Source organism: Malania oleifera, chromosome 3 (genome assembly GCF_029873635.1).
Source record: "Malania oleifera isolate guangnan ecotype guangnan chromosome 3, ASM2987363v1, whole genome shotgun sequence".
In the NCBI taxonomy this organism is placed as follows: Eukaryota; Viridiplantae; Streptophyta; class Magnoliopsida; order Santalales; family Ximeniaceae; genus Malania; species Malania oleifera.
The window spans coordinates 14,411,805-14,432,671 of record NC_080419.1 but is presented as its reverse complement, the minus strand read 5'-3'; the positions used below and the strand labels follow the sequence as shown (position 1 = coordinate 14,432,671).

At 34.5% G+C, this 20,867-nt stretch overlaps 2 protein-coding genes across 4 annotated transcripts; one reads left to right on the top strand and one right to left on the bottom strand.

Moving 5' to 3' along the window:
• The first annotated feature begins 1,125 nt into the window (after positions 1-1,125).
• On the top strand, positions 1,126-8,208 carry LOC131150199 (DEAD-box ATP-dependent RNA helicase 58, chloroplastic). 3 transcript variants are annotated; one of them, XM_058100790.1, is made up of 10 exons: positions 1,126-1,580; positions 2,052-2,145; positions 2,931-3,044; positions 3,752-3,874; positions 4,200-4,304; positions 4,917-5,075; positions 5,178-5,246; positions 5,413-5,502; positions 6,594-6,734; positions 7,741-8,208. In XM_058100790.1, exons 1-10 carry the CDS (start codon positions 1,300-1,302, stop codon positions 8,014-8,016), a joined length of 1,452 nt encoding a protein of 483 aa, XP_057956773.1. In that variant the 5' UTR covers positions 1,126-1,299; the 3' UTR covers positions 8,017-8,208. The 3 variants fall into 3 exon arrangements, with proteins under 3 accessions (XP_057956773.1, XP_057956775.1, XP_057956776.1); XM_058100792.1 differs by having other exon boundaries at positions 1,245-1,580; positions 4,200-4,286; XM_058100793.1 differs by lacking the exon at positions 1,126-1,580 and having other exon boundaries at positions 2,049-2,145; positions 2,935-3,044.
• A 1,041-nt stretch (positions 8,209-9,249) lies between these two features.
• LOC131150198 (glucose-1-phosphate adenylyltransferase large subunit 3, chloroplastic/amyloplastic) lies at positions 9,250-13,747 on the bottom strand. The gene is made up of 15 exons (XM_058100789.1): positions 13,335-13,747; positions 12,959-13,072; positions 12,635-12,799; positions 12,318-12,410; positions 11,754-11,837; positions 11,570-11,625; positions 11,387-11,480; positions 11,191-11,303; positions 10,899-10,971; positions 10,575-10,655; positions 10,290-10,376; positions 10,006-10,110; positions 9,787-9,893; positions 9,559-9,619; positions 9,250-9,453 (listed from the first exon to the last, which is right to left on the bottom strand). The coding sequence occupies exons 1-15, from the start codon at positions 13,557-13,559 to the stop codon at positions 9,352-9,354; spliced, it is 1,560 nt and encodes a 519-aa protein (XP_057956772.1). The 5' UTR covers positions 13,560-13,747; the 3' UTR covers positions 9,250-9,351.
• Positions 13,748-20,867: the final 7,120 nt, after the last annotated feature.

Below are 20,867 nucleotides of genomic sequence, written 5' to 3'. Positions count from 1 at the left end.
AATTAGGGCTTGTTTGCTGTCACTGTCAAAAATTAGAAAAATGAAAATAAAAAAAATTAGAAACAAAAACTAAAAACTAGAAATCAGCAACCTGTTTGGTTAATATTTATAAAATTGATACAAAATGCTCATTTGTGTCTTTAAATCAAATAATATTATAAAAAATGACTAAAATAATAAAACTAAAAATAATACACATTAGAAAAACACTAATAAAATAAAATTTTAAATTATTTTATTTAATTGTTATACTTTCAAATATTGATTTAAAATAAAAAAAATTTTAGACAAGACAACTAAAAAATAATAAAAATATTTTGTAATTGACTTTATTATTATTTTCTAAAATTTATGAATATTTTTATGTTAATTATATTTAAAGTTATATGATCATTTAATTTAATTTTAATTTAAAAGTATATGAAATGAATGATTTAATCCAAAAGAAATTTTTTAGATATTAAATTTTTGGCAATAGGTTATTAAAACAATTGAAAATCATAAAATCAAGTTTTCAATTCTTTTTCACAAATAGCAAAAAATTGAAACAAAAACAAAAAACTAGCAATATAAATAAATGCATTTTTGTAATTTATTTCTTCACTCCATAGATTTGAAGCAAAAGAATAAAAATAAAAAAGAGCAACAATGCCAAACAAGTCCTTAACAAATTGAGAAAAAGTTAGCAAGACATGCTATTTTCAGGCATATTTTTCGAAACAAAATAATACTTTTTTAAAGAGAATAAATAAGATGGGATAATATTGAAAATTTTGAATAAAATTATAAAAATTTAAAAGCTTCGGTCATAAAAACTTCTACTCAATTGAGAGTAGATATTAAATAAATGAATAAATTTTACACTTAATCTTTTCAAATTTTCAAAATATTAATATTCTTAAATTATTAGAGATCATGTTGTTTTATCCAAATTTCAAACTAGAAAAAATGTTTGTAGAAAAATAACTTATATTAAGATGTGTATAAAGTTTAAATATTCAATTTAAATTTATGTAAATTTAAAATTTTAGATAAAATTAAAATATTTTATGTTTTATTTTATTTAAATTTATACAAATTCCAATTCAAGTTTCTTCCAAATATATGATTAACTCTTTTGCCTTAGGGTAGCATATGAAATTTTTTGAATTCAATTTTGTGCAATTCAGAACAACACAAATCCAAGTCAAGACCACCAAAGCCATGTTCCCAAACACTACTACCTGAAAAGCCTCAGCCGGCGCACGCTTCCCGTTTTCTTCTTTCTCCTTCGTAGTTGCAGTGCCCTATCTCAGGGCCATGGTTTCTGCAGCAGAGCTTCTTTCTCTCTCATTAGTCTTCCGTGGGAACAAACCCAGTCCTCCTCGCTTTCCGTTTCAATCCAGTTGCCATAGACCTAGAATTTCATCCGCCGTTAACGGCACAGCCCGAGCTTTGACTTCTCAGTTCAATCCACAGCCTGTGCCCACACCTCCTCTCCCCGACTCTTCTCCTGTGACAGGTGAAACTAGTGCTTCAGAGAAGGCTTCTACTCTCCGTGAACTCTGCGAAGGTCGCGTGCCCGAGCATGTCCTGCGCAGGCCAGTTCTTTTCCATTTTTTGTTTTCCTCTCTTTTATTTGCAATTTTCTCTTTTCCTCCATTTCTCAACAGCTGAATGGAGAGATAAGAGTCGTTTTAGTTCTTTGATTTTGCGATGTGCTGTTTATTCCGGCAAATGTATGGCTTGAACGTGTGAATTTCGTGCTTATTTTTCTGTTGTGTTGTCCATTAGAAATTACCTGATAGCGTATGTAGGTTTAACTTTTCTATTTCGGAGACTTTAATCGGTTACGCAACTATGAATAGCATTCTCAGTTGGACGAATTACTTAGCGGTTTTCCTTTTTCTTTTTATAATCGAACGCTTGTACTGTAGTTCGTTTGGAGCAAGAAAGTAATGTAATTAGAAATCTTATGGCATGCTACGCTCATTAGAAATTGGTTTCAAGAATTGACGCAATTCGTTTTGTAACTAAATATGTACTGATAAAGATTCTCTAGCGTGCTTCAGAGTGGAGGAGGTTGGTTTTGTCATTCCTACGGATGTTCAACGGCAAGCTCTGCCAGTTTTACTCGCTGGACGTGATTGCATACTTCATGCCCAGGTTAATTCTTGCTTGTGAATTTTTTTTCTTTGAATTAATGGTGTTTTTTTTTTTAAATTTTATTTTATTTTATGAAACGGAACAATAGCTATACCTGCTGAATGGTTGTCCCATACGTGAACATTATATTCTGTTTCTCTTGTTTTCCTTCATGTTATGTCAGACCTGTTTTAGGTTCAATCTTTCTCTTGTGGAATTTATGACCATGCATGGCACCTCTGCCCCTACATGGTGTGTATGTGTATTTTCATGGATAATGGTCTAAGTAATATTTTGGTTGATGATATGGATCACATCATGTGAGGTGGCAGAGCATACTGCATGCATTTCTTTCGTAGGGAATTTAATTTTACTAGACAAAAGAAAGCAATGACAAGCATAGGAACTTGAAGAAGATGAGAAAGAGGGGGCGTGGGGGGGGGGGGTTAGGGAAGAACTGAGCTACTTGATAGGGCCATAACAATATATATGTATGTATATATATGTATGTATATAGTGGTGTAAACTCCTTTTGAAAAAGGTACCTATGGGATGAAATATCAGCGTCAAAACTCATGTTCAGGGTCCAAGATTACTGCCAGTCTAGATCTCAAAAACAATTTGTCTCCATCGTGGCATGGAGCATTGCTCATTTATTGGGTCCATATCGTCTATACATAATCTGATGATATCAGATCTCCTGGAAACTGACTGGCAACCTGCATTACAGCTAAAATGCATATAATGTATGGATACGTGTGCTATGAAATCTAATGTATTCACTTTATTTCTTTTTCTTCCTCTAGACAGGTTCTGGGAAGACTCTAGCATATCTGTTACTGATATTTGCAGCAGTGAACCCTCAAAGATCTGCTGTGCAAGCACTGATTGTGGTGCCCACTAGGGAACTCGGCATGCAAGTAAGAATATTAATGATGGGATGTGTTAGGTTACCACTTTACCTAAAAGCTTAAGTTATGAGGTTGTAGGGCAATCATGTATATCAAGCTTTAACACTCCCCCGTATGTGCAGCCCGGCAGCACGTGAAGAGATAAACACATGATAAATAACACCCATTGCTGGGAATGCTATAATTTTTTAAACACCACATAATAAATGGAGGCAACAAGACTAGAACCCAGGACCTCCTGGTAACCAACTTTGATTTAGATTATCACTTTATCTAAAAGTTTAAGCTATTAGGTTGTGGGTCAATAATGTATATCAAGCTTTAACAAGATTTTTATATATACTGCTGTCTGTGCAACTGCAGATTGTGGTACCTACTAGGGAATATGGTCTGCAATTAAGAATAATGTTGCACTTCTTAAAAATATGATTAATTTGTATTTGGGAACATGGATTTGGTGCCCTGAATTTGGATGTGTGAAGATTTGGACAAAACTCTACAAACTTTTTAAATGGAAAATTTACGAAATCCATACAATCCAAAATCCAAGTGTCAAAGTCAATGCTTCCAGACATTGAATATGTATCAGTATACTTGTATTATATAATTAACATCTTGCTAGGGAAAACCTGGAAGGTTGGCTGTGTAGTACCTTGCTGATTTTTGACTAGCTATAAACTATATGCTATTCTAATATTGCTGTCTTGATAAACAAGGTTGCAAAAGTTGCCAGGATGTTGGCTGCAAAGCCCACCGAACTTGGCTTGGGTCAGAAATCATGCACTGTCATGGCTCTTTTAGATGGAGGATTGTTGAGTAGACACAAGAATTGGTTAAAGGTGCTGTATTCACTTCCTTGGTCTTGAAGTTTTTATTCTATGATGTTATTCAAAAGAGTTTTGGTCCCGGAATATTTGCTTTATATTGTACTTTATTGGTGAATAGATGAATGAACTCACAAACATCTTGAAAATTCTAAGATACTGTAAGCTCAATGTTCCAATGTGATTTCATTTTTCAGGCTTTGGTAGTGATAGATGTTGAATCCATTTTGTGTTTTTCATGACATGTTTATCAACAAACTTTCTACGGTATAAAATCTTTCAAAGTTAGAAAAACTTTATGTCCTCGTGAAGCATTTTGAGACATGCTTGATATTTGCAGGCTGAGCCACCTACGATAGTGGTGGCAACTATTGGGAGTTTGTGCCGTATGATTGAAAAGAGGCTATTTAAGCTTGAATCAATGCAGGTGCTGGTAGTTGACGAGGTAATTGAAGTAAAATTTGATATTTTAACCTTGTTACTCAGTATCCCTACAGTATGTGTCATTTATTGCACATTTGTACCTGTGGGGTTGAATTTTCAAATTTTTGTAATGGTCTCTTTTTTCTTATACAGGATTCAGTATCACCTTTGTTGAGATCAACTAGATTAGGTAGACAATAACAGTCAAACGAAGAATGCCATTAGGAATGACTAAAATAAGATTTGCAACTATAATCACTTGCGCCCAAAATTCCTTTACATTTTAATGATCTTGGAGATTCTGAAAGAAGAAAGTGTTTTTACCAGGTTTATACACTTTTTAGACCATTAATTGTCACCTTGCAGCTAGGAGCAAAACTATATATTTGGATACTTTTATTTTGTATTCTAGTATAGTACAATACTGTGGATTCATCTGCCTAAGGGTTTTAGATTGTTGGTTATTTGGTTATCATATCAATTGTGGTGGTCCCTATTAAATTACATAGAATCTTTGGTTTTTGCTAATGTATCAACTGTGTGGCCCCCCAGCATTTTGTTTTTGGATAGAGAGGGGGCCCTCTTGCACTAATTTCATTTAAGAAAATTAACATGTTATATTTACTTTTAATAGGTGGATTTCATGTTCAATTCTTCAAAAGAAGTCAGTTCACTTAGAAAGCTTTTGACATCTTATTCATCCATCAATAGCCGTCAGACCGTTTTTGCTAGTGCATCCATCCCACAACACAGGCGTTTCCTACATGATTGCATACAGCAGAAATGGACCAAGGTTTGCTGACACAGTTTTTTTTCCCATGTTCTCATTATCAGTATTTCATATGACTCTGATATCAGTTGTGTGTGCATGTGCTCATTTCTTTGTCTTTGACAGAGTGATGCAGCTCATATCCATGTGAATCCAGTTGAACCGATGCCCTCACAGCTACACCATAGATTTATGGTGAACCAACTGAGACTTTTTTGTTTGTACTCTTTTTACCCTAATTCTATTCTTTCGATTGTTTCCTGGTTTTTTTTTTCTTCAATGACACCCTTGTGGCTGTGGGTTTATATCCTGTTTGTTTGCAATCTAGGTTTGAATGAGCTAATACTTCGTTGTCTCGTAGATATGTAACAAAAAAGAGAGACAAAAAGCCTTGCTATTCTTGTTACAATCAGATGCACCGGACTCTGGTATAATTTTTGTTGGCGAACAGGTTAGTGGCTTGTATTGCTTTCTCTGCTTTATCTTTATATTAAAGCAATGAGTGGATCTGATCTCGAGAACAAGTTTTGATGTTAATTTAAATTACATTTTGTACATAAATATATCCATCATATTGAGTTTGAAGTATGATGGCTCTCCATTGTGTCAGCCCCACCTGGCTCCTAGGCAAGTTAAATCTAGATTAATTGATTATTGCAGTTGCCTCATCTATTGATTACTTTCTCAACCCCAAACTGCAATTTCTTTGAGAATTATGCAATAGGAAGTAGCTGGTTGAAGTATAATGAGTAGTTGCGTGGAAGGGAAGAGCTTGATGCAAGGGGTTATGGCACAAGTCTGAAGCAGACTCCATAATTTTGAATTATTATTATTTTTTCCTCTTAATGCTGTTAACCCAGCCTGTGCCACAGGCCATAGCAGTTCATCTGCCCCTCTACAGCTGGGCAATTATGTGCAGTTCCTAGGCCCATGAGGATTGAAAAGATCTGTGTTTGTGGCTGAGTTGCATAATATTTAAATCATCCAATGAGCATAAAGGGGAAAAATTGCAACTTCTTTGATTAGCAGCATTGGTTGCAATTTCAGGAGCATCTTGTAAAGAAATCTCAAAATTATGTTGCATGTATACAACGCATAGAGAAGGCCTTATAAAATTTAGAAATGGAGTGTATGTTAGTCAAAATCAAATGAGGAAAAGTAGGCAAATCAAGAGGCGGAGGAAAGCAATTTTTTTTTGGCCTTTTTTAGAAAAAAATAATAAAAAATAAAAAAGCTCATTTTATGTTAATTTTATGAGGTGCTCGCCTCAATAATTAGAAAGCTGAACTTCCGGTGAAAAAAGCTCCTTTCAGGTGGGACCATGGGAAAAGTCTTGTGTGAAAATGCTGTTGAAGTTCTTTATGTCGAAAAGGCAGTGCTTGTATTTTCAATGTAAAAAATATAAAATTTACTCCTGTTAAATAAAAATATATTTTGACATTATGTTAGTATTTAATATCCTTAAATTAGTAAGCATTTGATAAATTGCAATTTGTTTTTAAAATTCTGTTTAAGTAAATATAGAGATTGTCCTTTATGCAGTCTGAGAAGTCGAAAAAGGCTGGAAATCCTCCATCAACAACTCTTTTGATTGATTTCCTAAAGGGTTCATTTGTGGAAGGTTTGGATGTCCATCTTCTGGAGGGAGAGATGAATTTCAATCTGCGAGCAACTTCTCTATCGGTATGCTATTCTGTTCTTCTGCAGTTGAATGACTTCATGATCTTCCTTTTCCCTTTTGCTCGGTAATTGGATGTTTTTTTATAGAGGTTAGGCAAATATAGTCATCTTTCAGACACTGGAAAAAAATGAGGGGAACTTTTCTTAGATAATCTGTCGGTAACTTGTTCTGACACGGTAGATAAATGTAGCTTGGAGCCTGATTAGGTAGCTTTAGTATAATGTGGTTTAAGCTATGTCATGAAGGGCCCATATGTTGGAAACTAACATGGTTTGAATGTGTCAAGTCTGCACATAACTTGGAAATGTTTTCTTCCTTGGTTTGTAGGTGGTGTGGTGGGGCTGGGCATTGTTTATTTGTTTTATTGTTCAGTTGAAATCAATATATTTTATTTAATACTTATCCTAGTATATCAGAAAACAGTGATTTGGCCTCTTCTGCGATTTTCAAAATTAGGTTTTCTTTCATGTCTTGAAATGATTTTTGACTGCTCTTTTTCCTCATCCAGGCACATAGTTTTATGTGCAGAATGTAACACCTTCTACTTTGTTTTATTTTATGAGCCATTCAAGGAAGCCACTGAATTTTCATTCATTCTCCTTCCTTATTATTATTATTTTAATATGCAGCGAAGTCTTCCATTCATCTAATTTATCTAGTCTCTTGAATGAAATTTGGAAAACATTATGGGAAGGAAAGGAAAGGGAAGTACGAAGAATCCATTTTTTTTGTATTTGGTTATCGAGTAAAGTGAGAAAGAAAACAAAATATATAATGCTTAATGAATAAAAAATTAATTGTACAAGTCATTATCCTTTAATTTTTCTTTATTCTTGATCATATTTTGAACAAATTTTTGTTAAGTTTGATTTATTGAGAAAATATAGTAATATATAAAATTAATTTCCTTTTCCATTTCTCAAATAAAATTTACTTTTGGTGCGGGAGTGGTGTGTCTTTGCATGGACCATGCCTACATTCTTTGACACATCCATCTTTGCAATACAGGAAGTGAGACAAGGAGGTGGGCAAGGAGGTGGTTATCTTCTGGTGGCAACAGACATAGCTGCCAGAGGGTTAGACCTGCCTGAGACTACTCATATATACAACTTTGATCTGCCAAAAACTGCGGTAAATTATCTTCATCGGGCTGGGAGGACGGGCAGGAAACCATTTTCAGATGAAAAATGCAGAGTCACCAATATTATAACATCAGAGGAGAGGTTTGCATTGCAAAGGTTTGAGAATGAGTTAATGTTTCAATGTGAAGAAATATTTGTATAAAAAAATTTGTTATTATCTCCATTTTATACAATATGTAGTTTTTTTTTTTTTACCTGTTTCATTCAAACGAATCTATAAGCAATGGTAGAATTGCTGGAAAATTTTCAACATCATTGTTGCTTTTCATTGGAATTTCCAAAATCACGCAGCAAGGTTTGAGAGATGATTAAAAAGTTATTCCAAATTGAAATATATATATGTATATATATGTGTGTGTGTGTGTGTGTGTGTGTGTGTGTGTGTTTGTGCGCGCTCTTCATATATGTTGTAAAAATGAGCTTACTAATGGATAGCCTGCTTGGGTACTAACATTAGCACTTTGCACGTTTGCATTGTGCAATTTTAAGGGTAGTGTTGAACTTTTGCCAATACTATTTTGGTCATAGATATTATTAATTTGGGTTATTTATTTTATTATCTTATTTTTTGCTTTGTTGTGGGTGCTTTAGAATTTAAAAGTGGGTGTTGACAATTACAAGAAACTCAAATTTAAATTTGAAGGGTCATGACTATGAGGAATGTCTTCCATTTTTTAAATTTGTAGAGACACAATTAGTGATTAAAATTTGATTACTATTTGTTTTTGTTTTTGCATTGTTTTTCTGCATTCATTTCTTTCCACATTAACCTATAGAATTGTGTTGGTGCAAATTTTCTTAAAAAGCTTATTGTTGAAGTAGGATATTCCAAGTTTTTTCAGATGTTAAATCTACCAACAATTAGTGGTTAGGTTCCGAGAATAATTTACTGTAGAATCTGTTTGAATACTATTTGAGGGCTTGAGTTTCATCTTTATTTTTAGGTACCTTAACCCTATGTTTGGAGAGAACTTGAGTTTGAAGTCGTATTGGATTTAGATGAAATGTAATATAAAATTGTATTGAAATTTATTCAAATCCACTCAAATCTAAATCTAAGTTTTGAGATTCATACTTCCAAACGCAGCATAAGAGTTTAATTTATGATTTCTTAACAATAAGTTGTCCCAATAAAACCATGTTCCAATTTCGAGTTCTGACTTCTAAGGATGTATCTTCTACAGAAAAAAAAGGATCCCAACTGGGTATTATCTCTCATGAACTGCAATTTTTATCCTATGAAATTCTAGCCTCGGCTTTGTCCCATTTCCATGTCCTTTGATGTGTAAATATGAGCATTCAAATGATAAATATCTCTTCATATTTGTTATATATTATTTTTTGAACTCCCGGGGGTGGGGGAAAGAAAACATAATGGCTCAAATCTCAACCTTCTTGATTAGTTCTCAAATCTGATCAACCAGTAAATAGGAAAAAATAAGAAGCAATAGATTTATTATGAAGGTGGAAAGATTGATCATATCACAGTTCCATCTTTAATTGTTGAGTTTTTAAGTGTAATGGTAATGCCAGAACGTATGTAGAACCCTTCAGAAGATCTGTCAGCCTCTTGTACACCCTGCAAATCCATATGAAATAAGTGTAAGTGTCAATTTTTTTAGTAGGCAGATCTGTTATTCATTTTATACATTATCGTCATCTGCTGCAATTTGAAGAGCCATACCTCTGAGTTTGATATGATAACATTCTTCCCAATTCTGGCATTCTTGTCGATAATGCAATCTCTGCAGAACATAATAAGAAGTAAGAACTCCAATGGTAGATAAAATATGAAAAAAAGGCAGATCTCGCTTGATAGAAATTACTTTGAGATTGAAATTTAAGAAGAAAGAAAGAAAGAAAGAAAGAAAGAAAGAAGAGTATGCAGTTGGTTCAAGTTGTTTATACATACTTGATCCTTGTGTTTTCTCCTATTCCGATTGGAACTCTTCCTTCTGCTAACAGTGATGCTATTTCAGCATCTGTTTCGTAGTAGTCGGCACCGAGCATCACTGTGTCCTGCAAGTTTTTCACTCTAGAGATAATGAACATTTGAATATTTCGACAATGAAATCTAGAGATATTATGCAACTAAAATTAGCGTGCTTTAGAGTTGCTCAGGATTGAATACCTTTAAGTGTGCTTTAGAGTTGATTCGGGATCGAATACCAATGACGCTGTGCTCTATGAAGCAATTTGTTAAGAAACTTCCGTGGGATATGATTGAATCAACAAGCTGCACCAGAAAAGTGTGTGTGCGTGTGTGTGTGAGAGAGAGAGAGAGAGAGAGAGAGAGAGAGAGGGAGGGAGAGTGGAAGGGTATGAGAACTTTGTGTCATGGCAAATGCTAGAAGGAAAACTTTTCCAAATAGAAACCTTCATGGACAGAACAAAAGACATTTGGCATTTACTAACTTTGCTGTTGTCAATCTTTGATGGTGGCAAGGTCCTTCTTGAGGTATACATTGGCTTTGTTGCATCATAAAAGCTAAACCTTGGAGGCTGAAATGCCAAAGGAAAAAAAAATAATAATAAGAAGACAGAAATGACACTTTAGTTGGTATTTTTACTTCAACAGTGAACATAAACAATACCTATTACATGTACAGCTGAATCGAAACAAATCAAAATATTTTAACTGGTTGAACTTTAAAAACTGGCTAAAAAAAGTGATATATCATACATGAGATTGGTACTTACGTGTGATGTAAGAGCAAGGTTTGCCTCAAAGAAGGATCTGATAGTGCCAATATCTTCCCAGTAATCATTAAACAGATAAGCCTACAAAAAAATTTCAGTACTTTACCAATGCTGCAGAAGTTTTGAAAAATTGTCTATTTTTACTGATGTAAGTAGATGGCAGTGCTCATAATTCCCGATCCAAATTTGATTATTAGAAGATTGACTCGATATGTGTTTCGTGTTTCTCAAACTTGAGCTCCAAAAGGAACAAGAAAATTTTGTGACATTCTACCCATAAGGTAGCTTTCATTGGCAGGAAATTAGAAAGGACCTTAAGCTGACCTTGATGAAGAATTCTTTGGCCGAGGCAGGGATTATCTCTGACCCAAAATCGTTTGCAGTTGGAAATCGCCATCTGACCCAGAAAAAAGTGCATTACTCGGTATTCTCATGATGGATTGACACACATGCTTCTAAAATCATATCGACCGCCAGGTTTGAAACAAGGGGTATGAGGCTAGTTGAATGCATTTAGCTGTCATGTTATTTAACATTCTTAGATAGTTAAATGAACTTCCATGTCTTTCTAAATTTTCTTTTGATCTTTTCATACATGAGCTAAAATTTTCAGTACCTCAACAGATTCAAAAGTATCTCTTTCTTGAAGACATATACTCCCATTGAAGCGATGTATGGCTTCTTTTCTGCCTCTTGTCGCGACAGTCCCAATACCGTTGTATCTACTTCCTAAAAGCATACAGTGAAATTACCTTGAATTCTCAATACTCGGATCTCATTATTTTCTTTTAAAACAATATATGTCTGCTTACCATGGCTTTCAAATCTGCTCCTTTAGGCTTTTCACTGAAAAAAAGGACCCTCCCTTTATTGTCTATCTTCATTAAACCAAAATCTGAGGCACGGCTATCGTGGAAACAAAGGAAAAAAATTAGACTTGACAAAGATACGCTAATTAAGTGAGAAACCAATTTTAATTGCATATAGAAACCTACCTGTCATCCATAGGCACGCAAGAAATGGTGATGTCGGCACCACTCTTCCGGTGATTCTGAAAATGAAACAGATACACTAACTGCTGAGAAAAAAAAAAAAAAAACATTTCGAACATATGCAGGAACTTCAGTGAAAGAAGAGCTAGACCAACACAGTAAACCGAACATGAATGTGGTAACCTACCTGAATGAAGTCCATATAGTCCATACGATACAAGTGATCTCCTGAAAGAATCATCACATCCTCAACATCCTTACTTCTTGCACCCTACACGACGAAAACCAAACTGTAGCCGCCAAAGTTCACACTATAGCAGGCCTAATTACAGAGTCCCAATCACTTTTTAAGTTAAAACTCAGGGACAGGGAGAGGTTATGGACTATGCAAGGTTTTAATTGATTAACAAAAAACATTCTTGTTTGGAAATTAGGTCTTATTAATTTTAGTACACATTATTCTACAAGAGCAATATATGCACTGATACTTTTTACTGCAAACCCCATGCATGGCCAAACATTCACAATCACTTAGTTTATGAATGGAAGTGACATATGAGCTAACAATTTAAGCTTGAGACTAGTTTTTAGGTACAATCAACAAAGACAATGCTATTTTGAAATTTATAGATGGTTTAGTAGCAGAGAGACCAGAAAAGTAATGTTCAAAGGGAGTCCCACTAGGCAAAATTTCACCCCAAGGGTGATTAGTTTTAGATGACCATTAACATACATAAGCTATTCTGGTTACCTCAAAAAGCCAATGAAACTGCCGCACAGCATCTGCAGTACCCTGGAACCACTTTTTGCCTGCCTCCCCTGGGGTTTGAGTGGCTGCAAGAACCTGCAGAAGGTCAAAACATTTTGCAAGTTGCTTAGTATGCTTTTTTGGTTAGCAATTTTGTGTTAAATAACAACGGTTTCTGTGTCAAAACACATGGACAGTAAACAAACTCCAAATAGTACTGTGAAAGTTGAATTGATCACAAACTGTTCAACCTATATCGGGCTCCCTCGCAAACTTGAGTTCTGTGGGAATAAAATGTTTGTATTGTGAGTTGATCATACCTCGACAGAACCATCTCCAAAGTTCCCAAAGTCGTATGCCCGTGCAAGATGCCTGTTGAGCGATGCTGAGTTGAACTGGGTGAGAATATAGATTTTGGTAATCCCACTGTTAATACAGTTGCTCATTGGCACATCAATCAGCCTATAGGCTCCTCCGATGGGGACCTATGTTAGGATGCAGCAGAGACAGAAAAAAGGTTAATCGATATTAGACCGAACACGATGCAGAAAAAACTTCCACTTAATTCTGATCCGCATAAACGACTGATCGCTTATATATGATGCAGCCACAATAGCGTTTGAGAAGAAGAAGAAAAGGCTTACTGCAGGTTTGGCTCGGCGCTTGGTAAGGGGGAAAAGACGAGTACCAGCTCCTCCTCCTAATATTATTGCCACGGCGGTTCGTGGGTCTATCTTTTCCATGCCCAAATCCCTCAACTACACATTCATTTAAACAACTTAACAAAACCCAATTGGAAGTTTTGGTTATTGCAGCTTCACATATGCATATTAGCCACCTAGCGGAGTCCAAATTCCATTATGTAGAATGGCAAATATTGGGGCAGGAAGGGATGGTATAAAAATTTAAATGGACAGCATGATGGAATGAAGTGATAAATAAATTCGACTTCATTTCCCACGATTCTACTCTAGCCTTATCTACCAGACTGTGACACATGGGGCAGTGAGATTTCTTCACCTTAGTCTCCACAAGGACATCAGCAGTGAGAGACATGCAGACGTGTTGCCCAGCAATGGTGGTCTTACGGTGCCCTTGATGAAATTTGGTCAGCAGGTTCAGCTTCTTCCCCATCGCCTCCCCATTGCAGAACTTCAATAGCCTCCAGCTCCTCCCCGCCGCTGCGGTCCTGCCGCATATGCCGGCGGCTGAGAAGGTCATCCGGCCATCAGCTGACACTGCCATTCTCTCCAAAACCCACAGCAGATGTGTAAAAACTTATATATATATATATATATATAAGCTTACAATTTACTAGTACTTACACATATAAACTTGAACATAATTAAAAACTTATGCAATATGTGTGTGAGAGCTTGTGCTTGGTAATCCATTTGGAGAGAGAGTATTGAGAGTTAATTAAATGGTTACATTGGAGGGATTGGGCCAAGCTATCCATAATCAATAGTGTCCACCAATTCTTTGTGTTCATCTGGCCTCATGCAACGAATTATCTAGTTACACAAAACTCCTCAAGCCCACTATATAATTACGAATAAGGAGTATTCTAAAAGGTAGCTCCCTAAAGGGTTTTTATTTTTAATTTTTTGCTTGAGTGAAACATGAACATCACATAATTGTATGCCAGTGAAATAAACATTATTCTCCATTTGGACAAAATAGTTTTAAGTAGTCTTCATTTGGATCAATATTTTTGTGGGAGAAAAAAAAGAAGGAAAACAAAATAATAAAGAAATCTATTTTTTGTTATATTTTCTCTCTATCAAGAATTCTACTTAGCTTTTGTAAATTAATTTATATTCATTTACATTATGTCATCTTCTTTAGAGAAAAATAATATAAAATATTTAAAATAATTTTTTGTATTGATCAAGTAATATCGAACTAGGTGTGTGCCATCAACAATAGTTAGTCCTCATCTTGATTTGCAAATGCATAATGATGATTTTGCCCTGAAATCTTTTTGTGATAAAAGTGTATGTCCGAAATTTCTAACATTTATATTTCTTTGCCTCTAAAATCTTGCTATGTTGCATTGCATTCTCGACGAAGAACACCATCTATTTGTGGTTCCGATTGAGAGGACAAACATTTTACTTGTGTTTCTAATTTAAATTCACAAAAATGAGAAACATATATGTTTCTAGGCAAAAATTCTCAATCAAGGAGTCACAATAAGATTGATTTTGGGGTATTAGTAGGGATAATAAAGCTCTCTTTTTTATAAATCCAAAAGTAATATTGTGGACCGTTTTATCTTATTTAGAAGTAAATTAAACTCACTCTTTTTCTCTAGTGGGATCATGAACCATAAGTATAATTTATTTATTTATTTTAAAAAAATTGAGGCAAAAACCATTCTATAAAGATCTACAAAAGTATAAATTACTATTTTTTTTAAAAAAAAATTCCATATTTTTTTTATTAATTCACTTGGAACTTGAAAACCATTAGTGAAAAAAAAAAAGAAAAGAAAAATACGGAAGAATCATTTTTTAATGTTTGTTAACAAGGAAAATGAGAAAAAAAAAAAGTCAAATCATTATCAAAATTTTGATTCTATACATAAAGCATTTTCCTGAGCCTGTGCAATCTCCCTATGCATTTTGTTCACACACAAAAGAAAATCATAATTAAAAGAACGATCATTTGTTTCAAATTCTCCTTTTTTTTTTTTTTTTATGAAGTGAAAAAGTATATTATGAAAACACATTTGTTCATAGTTCTAGGATTTTATTTTTATTGTTCGCTTTTAGTTATTTGCAAAAAATTAGAAATTAGATTTTATAATTTTCAATTGTTTTGACAATTTATTACCAGAATATGTTAATATCCAAAGTTAATTTTTTTGAGATTAAATCATTGATTTTATGCATATTTTTCAATTGAAATTAAAATTATATTATTATATAAAATTAAAATATAATAAAAAAAAATTTCCATAAATTTTCAAAAAAAGTTAAAACTAATAAAATCTATTTACCAAGTATTTTTACTATTTTCCAATTTCATATACAATAAGATTGTTATTGTAGTACAAATTTTGAAATATACTAATTAATTAAAGTAATTCAGATATTTTTTATTTTTATTATAGTACTATTGTTTTGTATTATTTGTACTTTTATTGTTTTAATCATATTTTTAATTGTTAATTATTTGATTGAAGGACAAAAATAAGTATTTGTTTTATCAAGTTTTTAATTTGTTGTACTTTTAAAAATATTAACCACACATGCTATTAGTTTTCGATTTTTAATTTCTATTTTTGATTTTTAGTTTTCGTTTCTAGTTTATATTTTTATAATTTTTTTTATGATAATATTGAACAACCTTGAAATTAGCTCGATTGAGAAGGCAAATATTTATGAATTGAAAATCATACATATGTAATTTGATAATGATTTATTGAAGTCCATGATTTGCTTAATAAAAAGTGTGATTTTGTATTGCATATTATAATGGTTTCTAGGCCTAACTCCATTGAAGTATTTTTCGTTTTGGTCCACTAGTCTCACGAGTTGTCTTATAAAAGGGAACTCTTTTAGTTGGATCCCAAATGCTCCCAATAAATCTAAGATCTTGCTAGTATATATCTGATATGGGATCGTGACTGATTATCTCATTCAATCTTTGCCTTCCTTGTCAGCGTGATTTTCCTAGTACACATTCGATGTGAGATCGTGACATGCTCTCATCCAATTTCTGACATTTTCGTCAAAGTGACTTACACCTTTGTGTGGGATCTACTTATATAATACTACCTTTAGGGCTAATCCTGTAAGAACCCGAACCATAATAAATGGGTTAAGTAAATAAGAGAGGGGTGAATAGGGAATTTGGCATATTTCGTTGACAAGTTAGAATTCGTCGACGAAGCCTTTGTTCTTCTCGTCGATGAAATTCAGAGACTCGTTGACGAGGAGAAGCCGAGGAGTCTTGGAAAAACTGGTGATCTCAAATTCGTCAACGAGGCCACCGATTCGTCGATAAAGTCAGTGGAAGATTCGTTGACAAAGGCATCATTTCGTCGACGAATTGGGTCGGGTCAAAAGGGCTATAAATAGAATATTCTTTACTTCTAATCTAAGAAACTTCAAACATATATATCTCTCTCTCTTTAAGTCTCTCCCTACTCTCTCTCTCTCTCTCTAGATTTCTTCGTCAATCGTTGATGGAATCGGGAATCTAAAGTTACCACGAGGATCGTGGAAGGATTCTTTACAACTTCTATGGATTAGAATCTCGTTTCGGAGATTTTTGGGTTTCGGCGAAAAATCGAGGTAAGACTCGGTTTTCATTTCTGACTCGGTAGTTTTGTAGGAAACTGTTTTATGAGTATATTCTGTACTGTGATTTGTAGGTTTTGAAACTCGGTTCGCTGTTTAGGGGCCTTGGAGTTTGGGATTTGCTTTTTGGGAAAAGGTAAGGGGAACTATGTTTATATTAGTTATTTTTAAAATCGGACTCGGTGGAATTGTGGTTCACGGTCCTGTGTGTGTTTTGACTACTAATTTGGGGGGATCTAACGGGAAAAATTATGAGTTTTTCATTATTATAGTTTTGGAAAAAAGGGGGCGATGGGCTGCATCCCTGGTTTTGATAAAAACCTATGTATATGTTGATTTATACTTTACTATTGGGATGGCCGTGCCTTGACTTTGTTTAAACTGTATTTGTTTGGAAAATCATGATTTAGATTACCAAATTGGTGTGGTTTGTTTGGTTATATGAGCATGCATGTGTGTGCGATATGTTGAAATGCTAGTAGGAACGTGGTTCCAAAATTGTTCCAGGTACTGAGAGTGTCTAGCTCTATATCCGAGGGCATGTGTTTATCGCCTACCACATAGGTAAGAGTGTCCGACTCTATATTCGAGGGTGTGAGCCTATTCCGGTAAATCAGGCCAAAGGGTGTGGATCCACTAGTTAGCGCCGGTACGATGCCATGGAGTCGGGGACTAGCCATGTGTCGGTGGCATCGTGCTTCGCGGGTTGGCTACGGGCCAACGCCAGATTGTCGCGGACCAGCTTTGGGCTGAAGGGTGTGACGACACCGGGATTGCTGATCATGTGTTGTGTGTGCATGTATGCACTGTGTAAATTAGTACTAGATTGCATTCAACTGCGTGTATGTTGCATCATGATAACTATAACGTCCTCAAAATTCTTGCCATTTTTTTTATTATATATATCTGTGTATTTACATCCATACTTAAGCAGCGGGAACACATATTATATAACCATTCACATATATATATATATATATATATATATATATATATATATATTATACAATACCAGAATCTAGTATATACAGACCATAGCCATTCAAAAATACCCCCCCAACATCATCTACTCAAACATATACACAACTCTGTCAAAAACTCACCCTATAACCAGGGTAATCAAACTACTTTTTATCCGCGAGCCTGATCTGCTCGCCTAGCTGGCTCACTTGAAAAATGTTAAAGTAATGGGGTGAGTCGACGCTCAGTAAGTGAAAATATGCTATTACTAGTGTGTGGCAGCTAAGTTAAGAGTACTTTTAAATAGCAACTGAACTGTAATGAAATAAATAATCTGTAAAGCATATCTTTCTTTCATAATTTAAAATATTTTGTATCGTTTGTATTTTCTACTTTTCATACTGATAATACCATACTATACTTATCATATATTGTAAAACTATATACATATACATAACTGTGCTTTATCCCTGAGACTCTGTACGTCATGATTTGACCCCTCATGACAGGGCTGTGCGGCCTGTAGGTGGGACTTCATTTGGTCGGCCCTCCAAATAAGTTAATATACTCTACACTACCTCAGCCCGGCCAAATTGCATCCTCTCCTAAGCTCGGGAATGACTACTACCTCGTCAAACCGGCCCCCTCCACCCAGTGAACTGGGGAGCTGCATACTCTTCGAGCACGGATGATGGTACCCACACACTATCTGAGATATGTGGTTGCACTCTATTTGTATCTAGCAACTGTACCGTGCTCTGTAATCTTTATCTATGTTTGTCTGTAACCTTTCCTCAAGGATCTAATACTATATATATACATATATACTCTTTTACTGTTTTCATCATGTTTCCAAAATTACCATAACTCTATCTTTCTGTACTGTAAATACTGTAATCTCTGTATGCTGTATTTATAGCATCTTGATGCCACCCTTGTATCTCTGTCTGTATACTCTATCTATATACTCTGTCTGTATACTCTGCATATTATGGTAATAAGAAACATGGCATGCTATAACTCTATATATACTATTCTGTATAAAACTGTAATATAAATACTGATCTGAGTAAAACTGTATGCAACTATATCTGTAAATTCTGTGTAATCTCATATACTGGAAAAACCATATAAACTGTATATATTGTCTATATCTGTGTATTCAGTATAGTATGATACTTTATATAAGCTATATAAATTCTTTCATCACATGAAAATCTACTCAGGCCATAGAAGCATTTAAACTCATATTCTGTAAATACTGTATAATAAACTAGTATAAATATGTGTTCATGAAATCTTTAATAGCATTATGAAAACTCCTAGCATAGCATAATTCCCTTACCTTAACTCTGAAAAGCCCTTATAAAACTCTGGCTCTATACCCGCAGGGTTCCTAACTTAACATCCTAAAAACACAATTTCTCAGAACAAAATATCAGTATTTTCTTAACTACAACATTTCTCATAACTGAGGGAAAGACAAATACTGAATAAAATGCCTTACCCTGAGATTGAGACGAAATCCAACCCAACTTTTCCAACGATCCGCTCCAGTAGACTTGCAAAGAACTTCGCCAGGAGCGTCATGGTAGCCTCAGATCTTTGATCCGGCGAAAAATAGGTCCGAAAACGAAGAGAGAAGTGAGAGAAGTTCGTAAAGAGAGAGAGAGGAGCGTTAAGAATGGTTAAAAATACGGGTTTTCCACTTTTATACTGCGGCCTTCATTGACGAGACACATCATTTCGTCGACGAATCTTTTAATAAATTCATCAATGAATCCCTGTATTCGTCGATGAAATTCAGGCTACCCAAGAACCCCTCTCGGTATTTTCTCGTCGACGAGACCCTGTATTTGTCGACAAATTTCCTTATGCACTCGTCAACGAAGCCCTGTATTCGTCGACGAGTTCTGGCAATTCCTTGAAATTATTATTATTATCCCCTATTATTATTATCTCCAAAATGCGATGTCGTCGATGAATGCTTGCCCTCTTATGTTCCTGTTTCCATTTTCCTCCCTCTTTAATATTTAAATAACAATATTTTTCGGGTCGTTACAATAACACTCAAATGCCACACACCGATATAACTTGTGTTCTTCCTCACTGAGAGGTGTCTCACCCCTGCTGTACTTGCATTTTTACAGGTCCTTCAAGTAACCGAAACTAGCGTCCTGGTGTAGGGAGCATAGTGGCCAGTGTACTGCGTTTAGCGCTTAGGTAAGTGCTAGGACTGTATTGTGGTGGGTTGCCATTTTGAGATGTTTTAGGCACCCATTTGTACTTTTTGATAGAGCCATGTTTTGCTCTTGTATAGACTTTGGTATGGTACTGTATATGTTGATATAGAATGACCTTTTTCCGTTACGTATATGATTGTGTTTGGATGTATTTAGGGTGCCTGGGGACCCCACAGGGTCGGACCCTCATCCATTGTACTGTTTCTTTGGATGTTTTATCAGATACAAGGACAAGTTAGTTACATTTTCACCTTTGGGTCCCATTTCGGGGTTCGGGGCGTGACAAATCCACTCACATGATAATACCCCTGAAGAAGTTCTAATACCAAATGTAACGATTTTGGGTCTATCTCTGGTAAGATATGTTTGCTTTAGCCTACTAGTCTCACGGGTTTGTCCTATAAAAATGTCTCTCTTAGTTGGAATCCAAACCCTCATTATAAGTTTAAGATCTTCTTAGTACATATCTAATGTGGGATCGTGATAGACTCTCTTGTCTAGGGTCGGCTTTCACAATATGGGGCCCTAAGCGAATGATTTAATCAGGGGCCCTTAATATTTTGTTTAATTTTTATTTTTATTTAAAATTAATTTTTCTAACTTTTTGAGATGCAAAATCACAAATTAAAGTTTTATATTTAAGATTTTCAAGTATTTCTTTTTCTATTGATAACATAGTCAATTCATTTAATCTTTCTTATGACATACTTGATCGCAAATAATTTTTTATAAGTTCAAGTTTTGAAAAGCTTCTTTCTGCAAAAGCTACTATCACAAGTATCGTTAATAAAATTTTATAAGCAATAAATGTATTTGGAAAATAATTTATCTTTTTTATAAAGTTCAATATTTCAATTGGTGTACTCGTTTCTTCTAAACTTTCTTTTAAAATTCTCAATTCTGAAAATAAATCAAAACCATTAATATCTGAATGTGTTTCACATTTTAAAATATTCTCAAGTGTCAAACGTTTTTGTTTTAAATTATTCTCATCTAATGATTTTAATATGTTTAAATCATATAATAAACTAAAAATATTC